Below are 26219 nucleotides of genomic sequence, written 5' to 3'. Positions count from 1 at the left end.
CTCTTCATAATGGGTGTCACCAGCACAGAGGAACTGTTGGCTGGGAGGTGCACAGTCCTGTAATAAAGACTTCAGCTGATCCTAGTTGAAGCCAATTCACATTTGATTTATTTTTATTTTTTAATTTATTTTTTTTTCACTTTGGTGGAACAGCAGAAGGCAGTTTTTCACTAAGTTTGAGGTCAATCAGATTTCTAGGCATAGAATAATTTACTTGAGTGTGTCCTTTACCTTCTAACCATTTGGACAGTACATTTTTCAGCATGTACATCTTTGCCTTGGTGACTAGAAGAGCTATCTAATTTTTTACTCATGGACCTGTCAAAGCTTACAGATGCCAGTGTAACCACAACTTGAAAATATTCTGAGTTCATCTAAGGATGGTCTGCTCCATGACCCTGTGACTGCACACTTTTGCCTTCTCAGGAGCCTTCTCAAGAGCCTACTCAAGAGCCCTATTGAATCACAATGATTTTACTGTGAGACAGAAAGAGAGACCCATCAGCTCTTTGTTCAAAAATGTGGGCTGTTCTATCAAAGAAGATGTTAAGAAAGGAAGGACTGTAACAGCAGACTATTGGAGCTGTTACCGAGAAACAGGACAAAGAGGTAGGGAAGAAGTTTCAGTGCAGGAGGCCTGAGCTCATGTTGTACCCTTGCCATACTGTTCTTCTATAGCTTATGGGAGAGCCTGTGTTTGGGGAAAGCATGTCCATGAACCAGCGAAACAAACAGAATTAGCTCTACTCAATACACTCTTCTAAAAAATCACAGTCCACCAGTGAATGGGAATGCGTATCTAGCTGGCTCACAGTAGTTCTGTGCAAGGCTTCATGCTATCCAGTTCAAATGAACTGATCACTGAGGTAAAAATGTTATTTCTATACGCAAATCCACACAAACACCCTGAACAAAATACATATAACGGTTCCTCCAAAAGGTTTGTATTCTGAGTGCATAATATACTAGCAGACAATGAAAAAATGATAACTCTTATGAGTTAGTGGGATAATACCACTGAAAAGAAACAAATTCATACTATACGAAATTATAAGGCAGAACACACCATTTATCCTCACCAGCCACTGATCCTGCTGGCAAAGACAACCATGGAAAGGAATTGAGGATAACAGAACCACAAGTTCACAGGGATTGCCTTGTCTGTCACACACACCACCTGGTCAGTGACTTCAGACACTTAGTGGCTGCTGCCTCCAGTGTCTGGCAGGGAGGTTTCCTTACACCTTCAGATTGCTTTCTACTAAGAAACCCTTGAACTGATTGTGAGAAAAGGGAGCAGTCACAGAAGAACTGCCGTGACGGAAGTTAATTTCTGCAGTAAGGTTTTCTTCAGTCTTAGATTCTGGTTGTTCAGAAAAGCTTTCTCTGGAGATGCTGAAGGATGCAGGTTTGCGAGGTGAACTCATTACTCCTGTGGCTAAGGAAAGCTTCCTGAAGGTAATGAGCCGCAATGCCTGATGTGAAGTAGGTGTGCACACAGATTTGGCATTTACCTGCTATTTGTAAGTTTGATGTTGAAATGAAGTGAAAAAATGCACAAATATCAAATATACTTGACGGCCAACGCCACATAATGGTGGTCATTTCAAATATGCACTGCTCCCTTGTAGCACCTGCTATTCCTAGCCAGTCACGTTCTAGCCCCTCCCCCCTTTCTTTGTACTCTAAGGCAGGAAGCCTGGATCAGGGTGCTTTACATTTTGATATAGCTATCCTTCAGTACCAGACAAGAAAAATAAAAAGACATTCTTCTCTATTTTGGAATCATCGACAATCCCATTACTACAATATAGTGTGAATATCCCGCTCTTTTTTCTTTCCAAGGTGACAAAGCATGAGGGAATGAATTAAAAATATATTTATTCTGAAACACTTTTACCAATACAAGTGAAAGACAAATCTGTCTATGACTTGCCCAGTTCTGCCAGTATGCTCCTGAAAAGCAAAACAGCATTGAAAGACAGAAACCTCGGAGCCAGCAATTGGAGAATTCCCCCACACCAGGGCCAAATCCTGCACTTATTAACTCTGAGTAAAATGTCTTTGGCAGACCCAAATTAAGTACCTAGAGCTAAAGAGTGCAGTTTTCAAAACTGCCAAGAAAATCTTTTACTTGGTTTTGACTGATGTTTATGCATTGACCGAGACTAGACAGGAACCAAACTGCAGTTCACAAATGCGAATGCTGACCCAATATCTGCAAAGTTTGTGGCATGGGCAGCCTCTATTTTGGTTAGTCTATCCCAGACAGAAGAAATTACATATGCAAACATGGCTGTGATCCTCTTTTCATTCATTAGTGTTCTGATTTCAGATATGTTTGGGATCCAAGTTTTATGTCATGACCAGAACTGGGCAACTAATTTGCTGCATATTTGGCATATCTTCATTTGTTAGGCTTAAGTCTAATCCTTCTATTTCAGAAGGTAGTGGATATTCAAAACACACAATGAATAGTGCATTAGATAGCACGATCAAATACATGATAGCGTATAGAGTATTAATAAAGGATCAGAAGACCAGAATGCCACAATATTATCCATAAACCAGTGAACAGAATGTTTCGACTGAATTAGTGAATGTGTTGTTAGTATCGTTTTATCAGTTCACAAATACCATTGCTATCTATTATTTATCTACTATATGCCCAATGGACACACATTATTTTTCTTCATTATTCAATCTGCTTTAGTTTGATCCTATATAAGCTGAAAACTGTGGAAAAAAAATATGGCCTGTATGGAAAATTGCTGTGGGATTGCAAAACCTGTAGAGCTTGCCAAAGACAATGAACTCTAAAAACTGTTTTCCTTGTTTATGTGTTCTCTCCAGACCCTCTTGTTTATGTAAGGGCTCAATATATGATCAAATTACCTTGCGTCAGCCAGGCTGTGGTAATTGTCTGTGTGTGCACTTTTGGCCTGTAGCGAATACAAGAAAATTTAACTTAGTTTAAACCCCTTCCACTGCAGGCAAACCTTACACAAATTACTTTCACTGCAAGGTGGACCTAAATTGCCTGCAGTGATATGCTAAATCCCAGGAGCCTGACTGCTTGTCCAAGACCCAGGATTGTGAAAGACACCTCTCCCCAGGCAGCATGGAGGCGCTCCAGGATAGCTTGTATTTTTTTTTCTGTGAGTATCTTGCACAGGTATGTCTTAACAGCAATAAAGGACTTACCTGCCATGCCTCAACCTTCTTAATGTCTGCACAGGATCCGTTAGTGAAGAGTCCTTTCCCAGGGGTACAGGTGTATATATCCTGCAAAGCATGGGCAATAGAATATACTGCCAAATACACGTTATAGGATATCCGCAAGTGTGTGTAGTCCATGTATGGCGTCTCCACACTGGTGATGTTCTCATCCCCTGTGCAAGGAGGTCGAAAGGCAGTTGTACTGTTTCCAGTGCCCAAGCCCTCTTCATGGGCCTTGTGGAAGGAAGCTGAAGCTGGAGAATTTTTGGACCCATCAGGGAGATAGCAGTTAAATGTCTCCTCCCAAAACTCCTTGGCAAAGCCATTGTTGGTGGATTTCTTGGGATGCACCTTCTGCAGGAACTCACGAAAGCCTGGGATCTGTCCTGCCTTCAGTGCAAACCCAATGGTGCTGCCAATGACACGGAAGAACTCTGGCATGGCTATCAGGGAAGAGCTGGCCCAGGCCTCACTCGCCAGCCAGATCTTGCCGGTGATGTTTCGCCTGACTATCTCTTTGATGAGTGGTTCCAGGTCCGGGCCACTGGAGAAAACAACAATTACTCTTGCTGTGGAGTTCTGGATGACCTCCACCACCTGCTGGATCTCCTCTTTGTCCGAATACTGTGAGATGAGCTCACTAAAATCAATGCAGATGTCTCTCTCCTCTGCCTCCTCCCGAAACTTTTCAATCCCTGGCCGTCCATAATCATCATCAGCTGCAATTGTCCCCACCCAGTTCCAGCGGAAGTACTCGATGATGTCTGCCATCGCGGTGGCCTGATGCTCGTCATTGGGGATTGTGCGGAGGAAGGACTTAAACTGATTCTTATTGCTCAAAAGACGACTGGATGAGGCATAGCTGACCTGCAAGAGCACAGCAGACAAGCAAAACAGACCATGAAGTGAACTGCCTGGGAATAAAATGCCAACGTTTACCTAGATTAACTGTCAACCTAAACAGCCTCAGATGGGAGGAAGGGAGGGCTGGCACCACACGGTCAGCCTTGTTCTCTTGGCCTGTGGTTGAACACAATCCACTCTGAGAGACTGTATGTACTTGTAACTGTGGGTGTCCTACAGAGACACACATGGAGGAGCAGCTGCTCAGACCCAAGCGGATGGAGCAAGTGTGTGCCCTCCTGTGAGGCCAAGGGTCAGAGGGAGTGTGACACTGACACTAGCCTGGGGGAATGGCAAGGAGGTGAGCCATGGGCGGCACTGACTCTTCTGTCACCTCTGTCCCCATCCTTAAACAGGCTTCATCAGGAACCATAGGCCTGTTATTTACAACCTCTGCCAGCTGGAGGAAGGATGTGATGTGCATCAGTGGCCTTGACCCTGGGGAGTGTTAAGGTAATGCTAGTCATTACCTTAGCATGATTTCCTGATTGCTGGACATAATCAGCAAAGAAGCCAGTAGACATTCCTCACTCGATGAGCCACCATGTTTTGCCATCAAAATTGGATTTTATTTCCTTTACTAAATCTATCAAGAAATGTTTTCTTTTTCCTAATCAGAACAAGTGCCATATGCTTTTAAGATATAATTTGAATTTTCTGTAAGTAGGGAAACAGTAAAACCCAAAAGAGAATAGTTTAAAGATATGAAGAAGTTTTAAATCTCACTTATCTTTGCATTTTGAGATTGGTATCTGAACTCTTTAGGACTGCCTCTCACTTTGAAAAATCTTCTATAAACAGTTCATTTTGTACAAAGTGGAAACTTACATAAAAACTTATCTCTTCCTTAAACTCTGGCATTTAGTGCTTCTGCAAGAAGAAAGAAAAGAAGGAGGTTTCCTAGTGCAGTTTCAAGGGCCACAGGAACATACTGTCCTTTCACAGAGCTGTGCTCGCCCCCGGACAGGCTCCTACCCAGAACTACCCTCATCTCCTGCAACCTCGTGCCAGAAGGTACAGACAAGGTACTCTAATCCTGTAGATGCTGTAAGAGATGAATTTCCTCTCCAGGGATATTTGTGTGCAAGAGCGAGGCCTGGATTCTCCAAGGAAGGTGACCTTAGACAACATCACAGTGGCTTCCCTGTTTAGACCTTAGCAGTGCCCATTGGTTTGGGAGCTTCAGCAAATGTCCTGGCATCTCTTTTAAATGTGAAAAAGTCGATCTTTAATGAGTCCCCTCATTCTTAACCACTGGCAGTTTAATAGGGTACACTGAAGTAAGATACTAAGAAATAGAACAGAAGCCATAACATTTTCAGTTTCTATGTCAACAGGATGAGTAATGAGCCTTAGATTAATTGTAAAATATACTTCCAACTTATACTGAAATGTAGGGTTTATTAAGCATGGATTTGCTAATGGCTTGCTATAAATGGCAGTGATAATGCATGTTCTAATGCTGCCCAACAACTCCCAGTTTAAAAGCCTGCTTTCTGTTGTCAGACTCCAGCCACCTGTCTGAAATTTCATTCCACAGTGAGAACTGAACCTACTGACCTCTACCCATTTCTGTAACCACTAGATAAAGGCTACTTCCTTATAGCATAAACATCATTCCCTGTTCAAAGAAAAACTCTGAGAACTGCAAACATCTATTAAGTACAGTCAAACCCACCGACCCTTCTCAGTAGCTCTTGTTAACATGGTAATGTGACGTGTAAATTAACAGTATGCCTTAAAATGCCACCACAGTGTTTATTACACACCACCTTCCAATGCTGCTCTGGGCAATATCTAGACAGCAGATGTTAGTCATAGCTTAAACCATTCTTTCCTGCTCAGACACCCAATGTCCATTCCTTCAGATTCCTGCAAGGGAATCAGGCTAATAAGAACATTAAGTAGACAAGATATATTACAGAGCACCAGGCAGGCAAGAATTCTTCCTTCTTCATTTGTGATATAGGTGGGAATTAGAGCCCTGGCTAAAATAATGGCAGAGTGGCCTGGCAGAGTGAGAGAACAGCGTGATGCAATCTTGTCACAAGGCCTTCTGTAAGCTCTGGCACCTGCACTCATTTTGGAAGGGGAACAAGAAATATTAGGCTATACAAGGCAACACCTAAATGCATAAAGCCAAGCACTTTCCAGAAGTTGTCTTCAGTGTGGAAATCTAAAATCAACAGCAGCAACATTAGGCTATAGTATGCCAACCTCTTATTTTGCTCAGGGTCTTGGCAGAGCAACAGCTTTGTCAAACAAAAGCATGGGACTGTGGATACTGTCCCTGGTCCCAGCAGATTCAGCAAACAGCAAGAAGGATGTTATGGCACAGCAGCTGGCACAACTACACTGCCATGTAGATGACCCAGGAACAAGCTGGGACATATACACATACTATCACAAATCTTGTTTTGGAGGCCCTAAGTCAAAGAAAGGCAGGGCAGCCCAGAATAACCCTTCACAGCACCTGATCATCAGAAACAAAAACTTTGCAGGTCACCTACTTGAATAATCAGAGATACTGACAGAGGTAAGGGTGTCTGGCAACGAATGAGGTCTGCCTTACCAAGCTCTGTGCAAGGTGGGCATAACTAGAGAGTGACCACAGTGAAACAACATCACAACTAAGCTGTCATAGTTGGCAACTGACAACGACTTGTCTAAATTACTCTTGGTCAGAGGCTAAACTGCTCATCCTCTACCCTCCTCCTAGGCTAAAACTCTACCTTCCTCCTAGGCTACAATATTGCTGTTGGCTGGATGTTGTTACTGGCTGCCTGGTAATCTTTTTTGGGGGGATTACAGATTTCTACCATAAGAAAAAAACATATTTTGTATTGACCCTCTCCTTGAGGGTCTATGCGAAGTGGCAAAGATCAAACAAGCCATGGAGGCTGAACTTTGCTTGAGCCCTTGTGGTGGGTGGCAGAGAGTGGAACAGAGAACCTGGCACAGCCTCTGAATATGCCTGTACTGGTCCAAATATGTAACTGACAAGTATGAGACCGAAGGCTTGTATCTTTTACTAATAAAAGTATTCATTTTGATGTGACACAGCACATCTGGAGTGAAATAAGACTGTTTTCTGTTAGATAAACCATTGTCTCACTCTGAAAGACAGTGCTTCCCATCATTGTCTTACCCCTTAACCCTCCAAGGATGTATTCAGTTACTGTATACAGTTACCTCTCCATTACAGTTAGCCTCTCCATTTCCAAACCTTCTTATGTTTGAAACAGAGACCGAGTACATTAGCAGCAGTGCAGTTCTCCATCCTTGTTCTGCAATGTACCCCTCTCCAAACAGCAATATCCCCAGCTGTGCCATACACCTGGTAGCACTGCAGAGCAGAGAGGCAGGCCACGTGTAATCTAAGCAAGACAAGTGAAAGCATACCTGAGGTATGTAAAAGAGTCCCAGCAGATTGGCCACGGCGGTGGAGACCCCAGAGCCGGTTGCCCCCACGACTGCAATGGTGGAAGGGATATGTTCTGAGCAGTTGCAGAATTCATCCAGGTTCAAGGAGTCTATCTTGTTCTGAGCCACAAAACTCAGAGTGGCCTCGAGGGCTTTAGAGACTGTATTGCAAGTATCAAATATCCTGTATCCCAAGGTCATGTTGGGAAGGAGATTTGGGCTACTGTTTATTTCTTCTATGGCAAAGATCATAGCCTGGAGCCAGCGGAAGCCTCGGAAATTATACCTGGGAGAGTGAAACAAATAAAAATAACACAGAGTGAGAAGGAGGGAAACAGAGGAGATGAGACCAGGGCTGAGACAAGGGGAGAATGAAAGATTCTAGATACAAAAGGCAAAAGCAGCTTACACTATTTAGCTCAGTCTCGCATCCGGCTGAATTCAGAAACTTTTGCTTTTGTGCGTTCAGTGGTTATAAGAGAGGTGTGCATATGCAAAAAGATTTTGTTCTGCTTTTCAACTCATCAGTTTGGGAGCTCAGTTAAGAGATTGTGAGGATAAGATGACCTTTTCTAAGTCCCCTGATCTCTGGGAAAGTCAAAAGAGAGCATGCCTGGAGGGTTGGTTCTCCTGAGGACACTGGGCCTGGATCTCATGATTCTTCAGCAAATGCTCTAACACAAAGCTTCTCCTACCAGATTTCCTTCCAGCCTGCCTCCTCTGAAATGTTTCTGAATGCAGATGGCAGTGTCTGCTAAGCCTGAACATGATGCTGACAGGAACTTGGGCTCAGGGATACGTAGTATGCCAGGGCCTGTTGGTTTTAGGCAGGCAATGTGAGATAAGCCATAGCACTGGCATGCTGTTGGATGCTCTGCTCATGGAAATTTAGTCATCTGTAACACTGGGCCTCATATCACCACTTCACACTGTGAGAGAGGGCACAACCAACCTGTTTATATGAGCAAACAGAGATATGTTATAAATCCTAGCATAACTTGTTAACTTGCTAATTAGGTACTTCATTGTTCTCATTGAAAGAATAATATTCTCTTTATTATGGTGTTTTCATACATCTGCTTTAGACACAAGCTCAGAAGTTGCCACCAGAGCTGGCCTGTGAAACTGAAACACCGTTTTTTGAAGCTTTCTTTGTTCTCTGAAGTGGAGAAGCTGTGTTTTCTGACATGGAATAGGAGCTGATGTTGGGTGAGTGACTAACCCAAAACAGGGAGAAGCTTCTTCAAGGAAAGCAGCAGGAAGAAAGTAACTTTGACATGTGCTATTCTCTTACAGTAAAAGCTGTAAAACTCTGAAAGCAATCAGTTGTGTGTCTATTAAGCTGTTACATTTTGGGATAACTCAGCTGGAATGGCTAATTCGTCTATGAACTGACACTTGCCTTTCCTTGTAATGCACTGTAGATCAGGTTAGCAACTGGTTTACAGTTTAGTGTTGAGTTGCAGTTGGAAACAGGAAGGTGTCAAAGCTGTTATGCTTGAGATTAATTGGAAAAATTGATGGGACCCAGAACAGGATGAGCCTGGGGAAATGGTTGGCCCTAGAATAGAATCTATATAAAATGGTAGATTTTGGGTTTCAAATAAGTGTTACTTTGAAATGCTTTTCCATACCAAGGTGAAGGTTTCTAAAAATGAGGTTCATAAAATCATGGCCTTTCAATTTCTGAGATATACGACCAGAACATTTTTTAATTACTGGATTAAATGGATTGCTTCCAAAATTTATGTTTCCTATGACTGATTTCTTCAAAGCTGAATGAACGTACCAAAATTACTGATTTTCTAAGAGTTTTATCTGACTTATCTGGAATCAGAAATTCTAAAGATATCACACTTAAGGTTCATCTTTAGGTCCTAAAAACTTAATTTATCCAACTTCATTTTGCCAGAAATCTTTGGATAACTTCCAAAAGAGGTTCTGTTCTGACACTGTACCTCAAACAATACACAGCATGGTTTCAGCACAAATCTCTTGAGCAACTTCAGGTCAGAAACGTTGAGGCCAATAAAAATCCTTAGTTATAATGTATGACCAAATGGATAGCTAGCTTTTCTAAGATCACCGTTTAGAAAATGGACACCGTTTAGAACATTGGAATGTGGGTTACATTTAGAATTTGGTCATTTAGATTTTTTTTTCTCTAGTTCCAAACCATTAAGGAGTGAAAGGCAATGGGAGAGCTCTGAAATAAAAGAGCAAGCCTTAGAGTGAATAAGGCAGTGAATATAAAAAAAAACAAATGTGCTGGGCATACCAAGCTGTCTCACCCAGTCTCTAATGCACTCTGGGAATCAGAATGGCAGCAAGAATGTGTTTTATGATACTTCTTTTTAAAAATCTAAATCTGTGCACAGATATTTTTAACTAAAATGAAAATAGGATTTGAAACAACGAACAATATTCAGGCTCCCAGTGTAAAACAGAAAAAAACTAAAAGCATTTTTATATATTTAAAGGGAAGACTGCTGAGAAGTTGGGAAGTACAACTGTAAGGATTTTCACACACTCTAGTATGTGTAAACATAAGTATAAGTGAGTTCACATTACATTATAGAAGTGGATAAAAAAAAAGTTAGATTGAGTATTCTGTCCCTTTGACAGAAATTTGGTTTAAATTACTAAAATGCTGCAATATTTCAGGTGGTATCTTCAAAAACAGTAAGAGGTGGACTGTCTTCTCCTTGATTTCAAAGAATGTTTGTTATTCAATATGCTATGTGCATCACTCAGATGCAGAGTGACTAGATTTTAGATTTCAAATGAGTGCCATTTTAAAATGCTTTCAGATATGTTTCCATTACCAAGGTGAAGATTTCTAAAGATAAGCTTTATGAGATTGTGAACTTTCAATCTCTGAATTACATGACCTAAGATATAACGGACCCATGATACACAACTGCTTTTCTTTTCCTTTCTGACATATGTTCCTGATGAATATTTATTTATAGCATTAGGCCTGCACTTCATTTGTTTGAGATTGGATTGACTTTCTTTTGGAGAGGAAAGGAAGGGATGGAAGCCTTGTCTAGGAGTTATATTCCAAATGTGTTTGAAATGCTTTTGATAATTTATCTCATACTAGCATGGACAGCAGACGTGCAATTCTTTCCAGTTACACCTCTAGTGATAGCAGCATCGCCAGATCAGCAGAAGAGGATCAGATGGGATGGAGACAAACACATCTCACTCCATCTTTTCTAATACCTCATAGATCTTCAGACAAGGTCTCATTTGTTAAATGAGAGTATTCCATCAGTACTATAAGTGCTAACACTGATATGGTCAGATGAACGCAGTGACACTAAACTGATCTTACTGAAGCAAGATTTCATCATTCCTTCAGTCTATGTGAATGGAAATTGTGTGTATAAATCCTTTTCCATTGTACTGTAATACCCCAACAAAAGATTGGAAACTTCTGGCTTGGTGTGTATGTGAGTGATGGGTAAAAATGGCCTTTGAACTTGGCAGCAGGTTACACAGATCCAGCTGACCTTTTGTTGACCTGCTGTGACTACTGTGACTAGTCACTGTCATATTCTTTCAACCATGCAGAAATTTGACTGGTAATTTCCATGAAGAAAATACAACATGCAAAGGATTTACTAATAGAAACAGACATTTCATTAGACTTCCAGAATCTTTAAATAGCTCCTGGTATTGTTTTAGTGGTAAATAAGCAAACTCCAAAACTTATTTTCTGACGTGTTATTTTTACAAGTGCATTGGCTTAGTCTTGCACTTTAGCATTTCTGAGATGTGCTGCTATAAAAAGTGGGCATTAAGCTCTAAATGGAAGTTTAATGTAAATAATTCAGTGCCCAAAGTTGTAGAATTGAATTTTTATGTACACTCAGTTCTTTAAATGCTTCCGTTATAGTGACCATTCTCCCACCTGTCCCTCAGACCCAGAGCAATCCACTGTTCTTTCAGTTCCCAGGCAGAAGCACAAACAAAAAAAGAGATATTAGAAAAAAATCCTCCACAAATCTTCATCTTAATCTTCACATCCCCAGGGGAAAGCTTATTTTTGCAGCAGTCCAGTTTGCTAGACAAGATTGCAAACAAGATTTTTGCTAGACTAGATTGCTAGATGATATTGCAAACAACATCTTACTAATTCCCATAGGTTTCTTTCTAGTTGGTATAAATGTGTCTATGCAGGGATGCTCAGGATGCACATGCTCCTCCTGTCATGAGCTTATGATGGGACCCTGCTCAAGCTGTTCTCTAAGTTTCTGCATCTGTAAGATGAAGCCAAAGCCAATAAATGCACAGGGGAGTGTCAGAAAGGATGAAGGATTGCAGAGCCTAATGACTGCAAGAAACCCTGAGGAGAAACCTGAAATAGTGATTGTTTGTTTATCTGGTTCTTGGTAGAACAGCTCGTGTTGTCTGGATCCAGCAGGGAAATGGAGATCTGTTAGTTTCCATGAAGGAGAGAAGGTCATGAATTCACAGCTTCATGTGAATTCATGACCTTCATTTATCAAAACTTGCAAGGCATGAAACTGAGACCTTTACTATATGAAAGAAAAGGAGAAAGCAATGTGAAAGTTCTAAACAGCTTCCACTTACTCTCCCATATCTGACGTCATTGTTTTTCAAGAATGGTGGCAAAGGCTGCATATGCCTCTTGGCTCATACCAGTACTCCTCTTCCTGTAGTGGTTATACACACATACTAATTTCTCTGTCCTCTCTAGATTTCCAGTACATTAATTACATGTTATTGCTTCTACTACCACTGCTATTACTAAGATATGCGAAGGGGAGACCTTCAGTCATTTGTCAGATTCCTGCAGTCAGGAGGTATAACGAGTTGCTTACCACCTTTAAAAGTTAGAACTTTGGTTAAGGGAATTAACTGTGCAGGCCAAAGCTCAGAAGGAGGCTGAGAAGGAGGGTGGAAGAGAAAGATGAAAAGGAAATAACTTGCTGCTGGAGGGGAAAGAGAAGATCTAAATAGCATGATAAGCATACAGTTCTGCATTTGGATTAGCAAACACATCCACAAGAAAGAGTGCCTTGGGCTAGCATTAAAACTCTGTTCTCTCAGACACGTTGACCCAGTGAGCTCAAGTGTCCTGGAGACATGTAGTGTGAAGCCATACACTATGACACCAGGACAATGTCTCACCACGCAGTGTTTCACAGCTCAAAGGCTGTCACAGTGTGGGGCCTAGTCTAGATCGCTGATCAGAATCAAGGAAATATTCACAAAAATGACAACCTTGTTACACCATATTGGCTATGCTGTATCTCAACACAGTGAAGGTATGTGCTCATTGCAAACAGTACATTACAGTGAGAAGAATCCATGGGTATGGCCAATCTGTGCAATAATACTATCAATAACACTACTAACAATAACACTAACAACACTACCACCACTAAAACTGCTAATCTACCTGGCATCAAGAAAGGACAGAGAAATCAGGTTATGAACAGGCCTCTGTTGGTGCTGATAGGGAACAGGGGTCAGGGATTGCTTGTGCTGCAATCAGACTCTGTCTCCAACCATACACATCAGATATGCATCAGCAAATGTTATAAGGAAAGTTGCTGTGACAGCACCTGAGGTATACAAAGACAGAAGGTGTATTTATATCAAATGCGGGACACTTTGTTTAAACAATAAACCCTGTAACTAATTCTGAAGCAAAGGAAACACAATGCTCTCACTCCTGTATGACATTTGGTGTGGCAAAATCATGAGAAAGTTTACAGTTTGGACTCTATAACCTGTTGCTCAAAATGCAAAGATGTATTTTCAGTAGAATCAGCATGAAAGGAACTATGAACAGATCATTATTGTTCCCTTTTCCTTTCACTGCTGGGTTATGGGAACAGTTTTTCAAGTAATCATGTGCAAGGTATGCTCAGTAGGTTTGTATGCTGAGCTGGGGGTATAAGCACAGTACCACAAGAGTATGAAGATTGTGAAAATTAAAAGAGTGGAGGGAAAACTGTCCTACCCATTTTAAGAGGCCCTGTTCAGGAGTATAGGTATGGCACTGAACAGAGCTACATGCGTGGAAAAAAGTCCAAACAGCACAGATCAGGTTGAATGGTTCTCAGATGAAAGGAAAGCCACATTTTCATAAATTGTTTGATACTGAACTCCAGAAGACGCAGAGGACAAACCACCTGTAGAGTTTCAGTAGGACCCTTAGGTTTTTTCTTGGACTCAAGGCAAGGAGCCTGTCATGGTCTGATGACTTGTTGCTGTTATTGCCTAACGGTGGAGAGAATGATGAAAGACAGAGGAGAGAGGATGCCCACAGACTCCTCTACTGACCTGGGTCTAATTTTCCTAATGGATATGTGACATATTTTCCTATGCAATAAAGAAATTAAAGGCCATCTAAAAAAGGGATGGATATCAAATAAATTAGCCTCAGCTTTGAAAAGATACAGTACCACTGAAGAAGGCTCAGAGAAGTGTGAAAAGGGCAGTCAAAGTATGAAACAGATTTTGAACTGTTGGTTTCACCAGGTGCTGCCATGCTTATGCTACTTTAGTGGATTTGCCATCCTACAAAAGTTTTTGATGCTACAAGACTGGGGAGATTTGACTTTGGGAAGAAACTGAAGCCTATAATTTTATTTTCCAGAAAGTATGAGTTTCATTTTTCCGGACTAACCAACTGCCCAGAACTGAGGAAACTGAATTGTGATATGGAAGACTCTAGCTCATGACTTGGAGAATATACTGAGTCTGCATGCACAACCCTACCCCAGGTTACTGCCTAATAATAGGGTCCAAAACCAAAAAGGACCACCTTTTGGTTGTGGTCCTGTCTTGTGAGATCTCTGTATCTCTGTGCAATTCCAGACAGAGGAATCTTCTGCTTGAGACAGCAAATCATTTCAGCAAAAATATCTGCTTTCAATTTAACATGTACTAGTAACAAAAACCTCACCACAGCACATAAACTGTCTCATGGATTAAATGTCTTCATCATTAAAATCTGATGGCCAGTCTCAAAAGGTATGCCCAATCTAAACATTTTTGAATTAAACCTTTCCTGGAAATAGGCATTTACTAGTGAAGATGTACAATGAAAGAGCTTTGAGCTACCTCTAGGCAAATTGCTCCTGTTGTAGTTGCTACTACCTCTGCAACTAGATTTTTGCCTTCCTTTAAGTATTCTTTTGCATTATGCTATCATCTCATAATTTGTCCAGTTCCTTGAACAAATATGGAAAATGGCATAAGTGCTTCTTCAGTCAACTCCTTCATTTTGTGCCTGCAGCTTCTTGGTTTAGGGGTAAGAGGAACACAGATTTTACCCATGGAAATTTCAGGTGGAGGATGCCTCTTGGCAGATCAAATGCCACCTATAAGGAGCTCCCATTGTGTCCATAAAACAGCTGGTCTACTTTTTCAGGATACGCCTATTGTTGGCAGTGCTGCCTAGTTAACAAATCTTTTGGCAACCTCACATTTGCAGTACTTCTGGGGGAACATTCTCCTCTGATGCATTCTACCAATACATCCTTGTCAAGACCGTCACTGAGGCTGACCCAGTGCTAGCAGAAATGAATGTTATATTCAGTTTGCAAATACTAGCATGTGCTGCCTGTCACATGGAGCAGGTAAAGAAGACAATGAGCTGAAATATTCCATCACTTCTCAGCATTCCAGTTTTAAATTGCTGCATCCAGGAAAGAAAAATTACTAATACAAGCTACATCTTGCTCCATGAAGTAGACATTCTACATACATTTAGTTTTTGACTTTTGTGTACACGGACTTAAGAAGGCAAAAGAACCCCTATTTAATTACTCTCCTTTCTGTGTGCTCCCCATGAGAACATCTGGAGATGCTCTCATAACCTGGATGGATACATTCTGCTGAATATTTCAGTAGGAAACTGCACCTGGAATCTGTGAGCATAGCAGGAATGTTGTCAGTTATTCTTCATTACCATTGCAACAGAACTGAACTGGGATGAGAGGTCCAAATAATTCTAGATATATAATTTATAACATATGGTTTCAGAAGAGGTCTATGACACTGAAGTGCTTTCCCATGCAAGGTCATGACAAAATTCCCTATCAACTGTTTTTTTGGCTGTATGTGTGTATTTCAATTGCAATCAGTTTCTGTCAGTTCCCAATTGTTATGTGTATTATGTGCAGAGCTGTAAAGTGCCTCATGTTTCATCATAAAAATGCCTACACGTCAATAAGAGAAGCTGGTTTTATGTGCATTTCTCCCTCCAGGGTTAACTGACAAAAATTTAGACAAAATCTATATACACTGTTTACACAGAAGAAGAAGACTGAGTGAGGAAAAGCTGACTGAGGAAAAGCTGAGTAAAGAGTTCAAGTCTGGACTTTGTAAATGTCCTAAGAGGACAGCTATGTGTTCAGTGGGATTTTCTCAAAAGCAGTGACCTATGGCACTCTCACTTATTCACTTGTTTAGGCAACCAAACAGTTTGTAAAGATGAGAGGCAGACTGTAAATGAAACTCCAAATCTGATTTCTGAGATATTTTGCCATGTATGACTGTAATCAAATGAACTCAAAGGTACTACATGTGATTTTCTGTCTGTCTGCTAGGAAAGCTAATTTTTGGATACTGTTCAAATGTCCGCTGTGAATGGCCAGATAAATCAGTATATTCCTGTTTTGTCAGTGTTGAGTAATGCAGGGATTGCTCTCTTTTACTGTCCCAATATTACTTGCAATACTCTTTTAAAATACACACTTCAGTCTTTACAGTTTTTTTTTTCCTGTTATTTACACCATATCTTTCCACTGCCTTGTAGAGCAGGTCTCTACAAGCACTGGATTACAGACTGTATGTACACAGCTTATAGCATATCACTTGCAGTTAACTGTAGTACTCCCCCACCAAAACTTTTTTATTTTCTCTTTTTGTGGCTTACCTTATACACTCCACTGATTCAGGTCTTGACTTTAGATCCTGGTCTTTAGCAGCCACTCCAAAATGGATGGGGAACAATCCACCAAGAATAATGTCTCCCTTCTTCTGTGCCCGTTGGTTTGGCCCATAGGCAGCAGTGCTCCATGTAAATAGCAAAAGAATCAAACAGCAGCTATATAAAGTCATTGTTCCTCTTTTCACCAGGGGCTATAGGACGTGAAATTGGAAAATATGATGTACGAAAGCAGATGTCGCAATGTCCAAGCTTTTCCTTTCCTTAATATAGCACAGGGAGGATTTGGGACACATGACTGCAGGGAGGTAAGCAACAAGGTGGAAGCCACGGTGCTGGTATTTCTTGCTCTCTCTTCTCCATTGCAAAACAGCAATTCAGCAGTCCTTGTTTCTTCATGGCCAAAGCATTACAGAAAGCCCACCTCTGAGAACTGCGAAAGAAAGAAATGAGAAGTGATCTCAGCTACACACCAGGGCCCCATGATTCCAGGTTGGTTCTACTTTGACAAACAAACCTCTCAGTATGCCACCCCCGCAGGCTGTCCCCACTCAGCAACCTGCCCAGGACACATACCACCTTTGAAAGAGGTTCAGGCACTGCAGGGATCACAGCCATATCTCCTCAAACAAGTGTCAGGGATTCTCTCAGATGTCCTAACTCTCTATCACACCTGTGAAGTGTATTACCAAACCTACCTGTGATTCTACATGACAGTGGCCACAGAAGACTCTGCAAAACTTGCAATCAGACCTCAATGAACAGAGCACATTGTAGGAGATGCTTGGATGGGAAAGCTGGAAATATGGAAAAATCAAATGCATTAGGAATCAAAACCTTCTCTTAAGCAAATAACTAGGATAAAGTTTTGGTGTATTTCCATCCTATCCTTTCCATTGATCACTCTACTTTCTGTTTTGAACTTATTCTTGCTAAAAATGAAACAAGGTCAGAATAAAGACATCTAAAGTGAGGATAACTTCCAGGGAAGCATCTGAAGTCAAGATACTTTTCCATAATGAATTGGGAAGGCTTGAAAGGTTCAGCCATCATGTCACTCCAGGCTTAGCTGAAGTGGTTTGAAGCTTGCGCCCTACTAGGACAAGAAATACTGAAGCTTCTCTATGCTCAATACGTTTTCCCTTCAGCACATCTACAGGCCTGCCAAAAGAAGAGCTAACTTAATTATGGCATACAAAAATGGCAAAGGCTCTAAGGGAGAAGGGGACATGAAAATTCATCATAAATGGCTCTTCTGCCTATTGGTAATAGGTGTAAAAACTAGCAGTAAAACTCTGAAGTTGGCCAATTTTCAGTGTACCCTGCTAATCCTGAGGATGGTTTAAATTTCTGAAGCAAATTATCAAGACTTTTCAAGTGCTGAGAACATTTTTTATGAGGATGGTTTATAATGCAGTAGATATACCTAAAGGATTTGACCTCTACCCAGGTCGAAAGAGGAGCTATTGCAGGGAAACACTATTATCACAGGGGTTCTTCTACTACTCAGCCCTAATGATTGTGCATGCTTTATGACCACCAAGCACATGCAAATATTTCACACATTTTGGTTAAAATGAAGGTCCAGAAGCAGCAGTCAACAGGAGAAGAGAGACAAAGCTCACATCATTCTCATGCCTCTGCAGTCAGCACACTTGGATGGCTGGGTATATGCTGCACTTATCTGTTCTAAGCTATACTTTGGTCCTGGCTTAAACAAATGCATTTTTATTGGCAAGGAGAATCAAATCTTTGGCTAGAGGTCAAGATACATTTAAGCAATTTTCTACCAGGAAATGTGGAGTCACATTAGAAAATCTTGTGGGAACATACTGGGTTTTGTGTGAAAAAAGATGTATTTCATGTTCACAACATCAAAAGGACTCAGTCCAAAGTCTGAAACTCCCATTTTTGACAAACCTGACAGCTAGATCTCTATTGCTGAGTGGGCGTTTCATCTCCATCCCCAAAATCTGAAACATGCACATGAAATGTCCAGCTGCTGCTGACACTGTTAGCTCAAAAACACTTTGGGACATTATTCTGGCAAGCGACTGGAGTTATGTCACACTGCTTTATATTGCAATATATTGTACTGCTTGTTAGAGCGTTGTTTTATCATCTGACTGGTATCTTTTACTGAGAAGCCTCTGGTATTGCCGTGTAGCCCTTTGACATCAGGATGACAGACCTTTGACCAAAGCCAGGACTAGCAGGTGATAGATTAGAGCATAGAGTGAGTGTGCATAAAACTGTCCTTGAGCTTTTGTGTTCTTATTTTGCCCAGCAGATGGATCAGATGGAAGGTGGTTCTTACTTCCTCGGTGCCCAATATAAAAGGGAGGAAAATACTTTGTCACTTTTCAATCAGCGAAAGGTCATCTTCCTCCCAATCCATTTATGGATTCAAAAGAAGGTATGAAAAAGTATTTCAGGCATTTTCTAGGCTGAGGTTCTCTCTTTCCACCTGGCTGAGGCTAAGTCTGCCAGTTCCTATGCGACTTGTTACTGAAAGGCAAGCAATCATTGCAGTCAGCTGCAGACTCGTTTCATTCTGCTCTGGTTCACAAAGGCATTTTGTCTGCCTGCTGCAGAAGAGAGCTATATGCAATGACCTTGGCACATTGCTAGCCTTCCTGTGCATACAGTCAAGCACCTGACAAATGTGCAGCAAGCCCAGTGCTTAAGGAGCACATCAAATACATTGCAGACGGGGAGGGAGGTCAAGTATACCATACACACTCTCTACTGCTCACCACCACTCCCTGCCCAATTGAAAGAACAGCTTAGGAAAGTTCACACCTGTGTGGAGAACTGTGGCCAGAGCATCCCTATCACTACTCTGCCTGTCCTTTTTCCCAAGCACTCCTCAGATCAGGCAGCAGGGAGGCACAAATTCAAATTAACTGGAAAACTGGGACCTCTTCTGAACACTTCAATAGTAAATTCTGTAATTCTGTTCTGAAAGAAATAGCCGCCAAAAGGTATGTGAAATGGTCTTCTGCGGAGCACAGCAAGATTTAAAATTGAGAAGTAACATTAACAGTATTATTGAAGTCAACTTAAATATGCTTGCAGATAGTGTTGATTCAGATACACATGTCACAATGTAGAATATAGAATACATGAAAGCAGCCCCCCCCAAAAAAAAACAGTGAAAAAGTTGTGTGTCCAGGAGAGATTTCATGGTTAGAAAATCTGGTAATGTTTAAATTAAAAAAAGGACATGAAGAAAAGGGGAGAACAGAAAAGATGTGAAATTATAGGCAGTATATGGAACCTAAATGAATAATCAAGAACTCCTGGCTGACGTTTGTGGACAAAGGAAAGAGGGGCAAGCTGGAGCTTTGGCAAGAGGCTACTTTCTGTAGGGAGCACTCTGCCAGCATCTCTTAGAGAGCAAGGACTAGAGGAGCCAGCATCACTGACACAGCAGTCATGCTATTGTTGAGCACTCTTGCTTAAATACCACCAGTTTTGAGGCTAGTATGAACAGAATATCACTCATCACCTCCAGTAAGGAATGGACAAAACATGCTGTACCCAGACTAAAGGTAGGCTGTGGAATCACTCCAGTGCTGAGGGAGATGAGGAGTTACTCCAGCCAGCAAGGCAGCTTCACAGGAGAACAGGGAGGAGTCCTAAGAAAGGGAAGCAGGAGGAAAAGTCATCTGAATTTTTATTTCTTCTATACTTAGAAAAAAAAAAGGAAGGAAAAAAAGCTGATACAACATATTGAGGTGAGGGTCAGCACCAGCAAGGCTGAATTTAGAGTACAGTACTTAGAAATGAGGTGTTTGAAGCAGGGAGCAATAATTTCTTAAGGTGGTTGCAAAGAGATGGGATGGTCTCACTATTTAGCCAAGGGCATCCCTTCCTCTTTACTACCTTCCAGCTGGCAAAGAGAGCTGGGGGTCTGCATGCTTCTTCAGGGGACAGTGTGTGTGGGACTCAGCCAAGGTGGGAAGGGATCAATGACTTCCACATCTGCTGTGGGAAGAGGGTGAGCTCAAGAGCACATCTTCCTGATTTAATAATCTGCTTTTCCCAGTTTTCTGTTTTCTCTTTAATAAGGCTTTCTTTTACCTTTAGGGTTCTTTGCTTATGAAAGAGTAAAGAGTTTTCATCACGAACAGACAGACAATATAATTTAGTTTGCTGGGATGCTGTGGAGGGGTTTGAGCTGATGCTACTAAATATTTAGGAACCTCTCTTTGTCACCCAACTGTACATGCCTGAAGTATTACATGCAGGAAAAGTGAATTCACATTCTTTCTCTTTCTGTGCAGCAGACAAAGTTCAAAGGTAACAGATCTGAACTGATAAAAAAAGGTTAATTTTAAAACAGTATTTACAGAACTCAGTACTCCAAGATGTCATTCAAGAGCATGACAAGGCATTAGACAATGAGAAGAAAGTTACTCATTCATGGTATAAGGTGATACTTAGCATCTCACTGAATAATTTGGAACTATCTATTCACAGGAATGGGACTCAGAACTGAAATAATATCACAGGTCCTGTCTGTAATAGGCTGTGGATGTATAAGTCACATCCCTGTGGCAGCAAACTGAGGCACAGATGTACAAAGATGTACTGGCAAAAAAGATGCAGATGCCCTGTAAGATATCCAGAAAAACAAACAAACAGACAAACCTAAGTGTATGCCCAACTCCTTGTAAATCTCACAATTGATTACTGTCCATAACTAAATACCTCCTATAGCTGGGATATCAGGTATCTTCAACTCATTTAATATGACACAAGTCTCCCAGCTGCTTTCAAGTGCTCTCTGTGCCTGAGGTTGAAAAAAATTTAAGATACTGATTTTGTGATGAGCAGCTATTTGCTCGCTGCCAGTAGCAAGAGCTAATATCCTCTAGCATCATCTTTCATTGCAGCAAATCTTCCTTCAGGTCTCTTTTCTATAATTGGATTAAGATAATGGGCCTCTTCCTTATTAAAGGAGAGTGTTATGCAGCCTAATATTGAACTACCTGCTAATGCATGCCTGAAGACATAAGAATTTAGCAAAATACAGGTGGAAATTGTACCACTAATAGAACAAATTACTGTGCTCCTGCAGTTTTCAGCTAACAAATTGAAAAGATTAAATTAACAAGCAACTAAATTTAGAAAGAAGCTTTGTTACTATTTTCTTTCCTTTGCAAATAGTTTTATATTTAAAACATTATTTAGTATTAGTGTGTAAATACTGTGATTATATGCTCTCCAGTGCAGAAAACTTTAAAGTACTCTTTAACTATATTTTTTTCTTGTGTTTTGTCAGACTTTTTGATTTTAAACTCTTTTGGAAATGGAAGTAAAATACCAGCTATCTCACCTAAACTTAAGTGGAGAAACTTAAAGTGGCTCCAGAAGCAGGAGGAGACAACGGGACACTACTGTCATGGCAGAAACACTACCTGAGGGAGAAGAGGAGGTTCCCTTGGACAGGCATAGGTATTTGAGAGATTTGCAATTGGCACTGTTTTGCTAGTTGAATATGGCTGTCAGGAATCATGCAGAAAATTCAGAAATGTTCAGTTTGTTCTTTGTGTGAAAAGAATATGAATGGCACTTTCATAGTATGTATTACTTCTTAGTCAAACAGGAGTGAACCACAACTTTAAACAGCAGCTTCTCAAGTTCATAAAATAACAGAGTAGAAAAGGATCTCAAGGGGTTATGCAGACCGTCCCTTAGCCAAGGATGGGCACAGCAATATTTGTACTAGTCCCAGCATATGTTGTCTAAAGCCTTACAAGGAAGGAGATGTGTCAGACTGCCAGAGCAACCTATTCCAATGTTTCCTCTACTTTTTCCAGTGCAAATTTTTCCTTACATCTAATTTAAATGCTTTTTGTTGCAGCTTAAGTCTATCTTCTTTTCCTGTCTATTACATATTTACACCTTCCTCATTATAATCACCTGTTTGAAATTTGAATTCCCTTCCTCTTATTATATCCCCTTATTTTAGACCAAGCAAACTATATTCATTTAATATTTTTTTTTCCTTTTTCACAAACAATGCTTTCCTGAACTCAGATTATTCTTGTTTCGTTCCTCTGAACTCTCTCTAGTGTGTCTCCACACTTAGTGTAGACACACTTAGTGTAGTGCAGAAACGGACATAGTGTTCTTGCTGGGCCCTTACCAGAGCTGAGTAGAGTGGTAGGATTACTTGCAGGCTACAGCCCTGTTTATACATCTCAGCATGGCACTTGTCTTTTTTGGAACAGCACAATGTTGTTAACTTACGGTAGATCATCAGCTGAACACAAATCAAAGTTGAACCTGTTTATATCCACAAGGCCTTGAAATTTCAGAAGAAACTCTGATCTTTCAGAAGTTTTTCCCTCCCATTCAGAAAAAAGGTAAAATTTGTTGAACTGCATGTGGTCAACCTGGACGCTGCAAGGTTGCCAACAAGGAGCCAACATGCTCAAGCTCTACTGACTCTCCTGGGCTTGCAGTACCTTTTTACAGCAGGGAGCTGGGGAGCTGGGGAAGACTCCTGGTCCTGGCTGTGTCCCATGGCAATAAGCCTGTCCTCATCCACAGACCCCAAAAGACCTTGGACTGACACATAGTCCTGCTTAGCCAGTCTGCCTTGCCTTTGTGAGGCCTGGATGCCCCATGGTAAGCAGAGCCTGCAGGTGAGATTGTTCCAGAGCTGTGGTGTTGGTTGGTTTGGAGGAGCCGAACTCATTGCTTACCCACTAGAGTCCTATTAAGCAACATGCCTGCCCTCAATGGATGTGGAAGAGATTCGGGTAGAACAGAGATTAGAGAGCATAAATGTGGTCAAGTTTGTGTCCAATCTCATTGCTCAAGACAGCTGAAGAAGGGCATTCCATGGAGAAATGGATGATGGACACAGGACACAAAACTTCACAGTACTGAGACCAGACTAGACTTCTAGCTCTGAGGTACCATGATAGTATGAGAAGAAGTAAATTGTTCATATATGTCACCAGGGCAGGCATGAGCACAGTGTTTTTGCACCTGTTTGGTCAAAATGAACACATCAAAGATATAATCAAAACCAGATTGCTAATGTGTTCCAACAGAAGAGCTGTATTTGAAATCACTTGGTGGAATTAAACTGTTCTGTCTTTAAAGAAGGAAAATGTTAGGTGAAAATAAAATAATTTTTGCCAGTGTCAAAGGCAATGGTTCTTACCTCCCCTTATAACAGAGAGATTTTTGTCTGGTAAAGTGACATGATTCAGAAATGGGGTCTCAACCTCAGAAAAGTTTGGAGAGTTAAGAGACAAGTGGTGTGAAAAGCAGAATTCAGGTCTAGAATAATGATTTCATTTAAGAACGACTACACACTTTTGGTTTTAAATTAAATAAAAAACATGAATGCTAGAAGTTTTACTAAGAACGAGACTTTATGAAATCATCAAGACTATCAGCACATGACAGTGTTTCCATGCCCTGCTATTAGCTTAAGGGGATGATATCTGGTATAAATGGAACTCTGTTGGCAGGAATCAGGATGCAAATATCCTATTATATTACTGAAAAACATGTTAAAAAAAGATATATTAAAATCATATTTGGCATTAGAGAAGCCAAAGCAAGGCCAAAAATATTTCATACAAATCTGCCATGATACTGAAGAAGCTGCTGAAGCTTGTAAATAACAAAACCTGGCCAGGTCAAGTGAAAAAAGAAAAAACAACACACATTCTTAGCACAGGGAGGAATAGCCTGCAGAAAGAAAGTAGGCCTTAGAACATGTTTAAGTTGGTGAAGGAAACCTAAGAAGTTGCCCTATATTAACATTTTCAATTCTCCAAGATAAACTAAATATGAAAATGTATATAGTAAACCAGGCAATTGTATCACATTTAATACTGCTCCATCAGATATGCCCATCAGTGTGAATTTTGTCAGGGGGTTACCATCTGCTAGGTGTTTAGAACACTTTTCATATCTGTGGCATTATTTTCATGTAACAGTCATATCACTAGTTTTCCTTTACCACTAAACTCTGGCATCCAAGTAATAAAGAATAATAAAAAGTCACACTCTGATCTTTGTTCAGGACTTCTAATTGCAGAGGGGGAGAAATGTGCCTAGGGTATCACTATTGATTATCTGCCCAACAGCAATTTGAGAACAAGGAATCCTAAACTGTTACAGACCGATGTCTAAGCCTCAGCCAGGTCTAACCAGAACACTGTTTCAATGAGTCTCAAACAAATTTGGTGGTAGCAAATGGCAGTTTGCAATGGCAGTTAAACTTTACTTTAGACTCTACTGTCTCATAAAGAGAGTATGATCTCAGGCCAAGCAATACAGCTAGGACTGCATGGCTTTATAACAACCACCCTTCCATCAGGACTGCACCTGATTTGGGGATTCACATAACACTTTTAAAATAACTTGCATACCAGCAGTAGCATATTCAAAATCCCTGATCAGTGTGATATAGGTCCTGGGAACTGATATTCCTTTGTAGAAATAACTCTGTGTTTGCTGATGGTGGGAAGCAAAAAAAGTGAAAACAGAAGTGGAAATAGAAAAAATCTCAGAGAAATACTTGGGCTTTTAGCTGAGAGCATTTAATGGTTTCAGCTAACACCATTGGATGTTAGCAGACATGGGTCTTCAAGTGGCTTCTGAACCGCGAGAGCCTGGTGGATAGCTATGTGGCGGGTGATGTTTGTTTTTGGAGCCATTTCTACATAGGCAAGGTTGCAGGCTAGCTTGCGAAGCAGCTCCTAGGACCTCAAGGGCATGTCTTTATTCCTCTGAAGTGTAAGAATTTTCTACAATAAGAGCTAAACCTCATTTCTGCAAGACATACCACAAATCTCTGAAGCAAACTCCAGGAGGGAATAAGACAATTCTGCAACTTTTCATCTTTCCACTCCTGTTCCTGTTTCAGCACAATCATAGTAAAAGTGTGCATGTGTGAATATAAAAGAGAACACTGAAATGAGTGAGAATGTCAAAGCATCCTACCAAGCAAAGCATTCTGTTGTGCCCCCAGTGCTCACTGGGAAATGACTAGACAAGAACCAACGTGACAAATTCATCAGACTGTTTAATGAACTGCTAAGAAATGCTTAGGAGCTGTATCACCACCCACCAGCCATGGCAGAACTGCAGGGCTTCAAGCAATTTCCAGATTTTAGGGAGTTCTAAGAGCACAACAGCCTTTTGAGAAGCTGTCATGAACCAACCAGTTATTGGTTACCCTAATTTATGCTGGGAGCTGCATTGAGCCCTCAAGCAATCTCAGATTTAGAGATTTTAGGTGCCAATGAATTCATGTGGTCTGCATCTGTTGTGTTTTTCCTCTCTATGTTTGAGATTCTGGTCTTCTCTTGCCTTGTCATGGCAAGACAAACCTGGCTGTTTCCTACTCCTCTTGTTAAAAACCTACTATCTTGTAGGTTGTTTAAAGTGGGTGAAAATATTACTTAGATATAACAACAGTCTGAGGATCATAGGTAATGTGGGCTGTGGATGTGGTCTACCTGGATCTCAGCAAGGCTTTTGACACCATTTCCCACAGCATTCTCCTGAAGAAGCTGACTGCTCAAAGATGTATGCTTCATTGGGTTAAAAAGTGTCTGTGTGGCTGGGCCCAAAGAGTTGTGGTGAATGGAGACAAATCCAGCTGGATGCTGGTCACTAGTGGTGACCCCAGGGTTCACTATTGGGGCCAATTCTCCTCAATATCTTTATCAATGACCTGGACAAGGGGATTGAG

The 26219-nt window shown here is 41.0% G+C and overlaps 1 protein-coding gene across 7 annotated transcripts in view; it reads right to left on the bottom strand.

The window, feature by feature from the left end:
* CASR (calcium sensing receptor) overlaps nt 1-26219 on the bottom strand; it is a 72417-nt gene that overhangs the window by 20727 nt on the left and 25471 nt on the right. For 4 of the 7 annotated variants that reach the window (XM_083826502.1, XM_083826505.1, XM_083826504.1 and 1 more), the window contains 4 exons: nt 17182-17280; nt 16472-16916; nt 7525-7831; nt 3205-4086 (listed from right to left, as the gene is read on the bottom strand). In XM_083826502.1, the coding sequence (XP_083682628.1) occupies nt 3205-4086; nt 7525-7831; nt 16472-16656 (1374 nt within the window). In that variant the 5' untranslated portion in view covers nt 16657-16916; nt 17182-17280. Of the gene's footprint in view, nt 1-3204; nt 4087-4950; nt 4993-7524; nt 7832-16471; nt 16917-17181; nt 17281-26219 lie in introns of those variants that run through there. The other 3 variants (XM_083826503.1, XM_083826507.1, XM_083826508.1) reach the window with 3 other exon arrangements.

This window comes from Anser anser, assembly GCF_964211835.1.
Source record: "Anser anser genome assembly, chromosome: 1".
NCBI lineage: Eukaryota > Metazoa > Chordata > Aves > Anseriformes > Anatidae > Anser > Anser anser.
The sequence above is the reverse complement of the archived record's forward strand: the minus strand, read 5'-3'. Positions and strand labels throughout refer to the sequence as shown.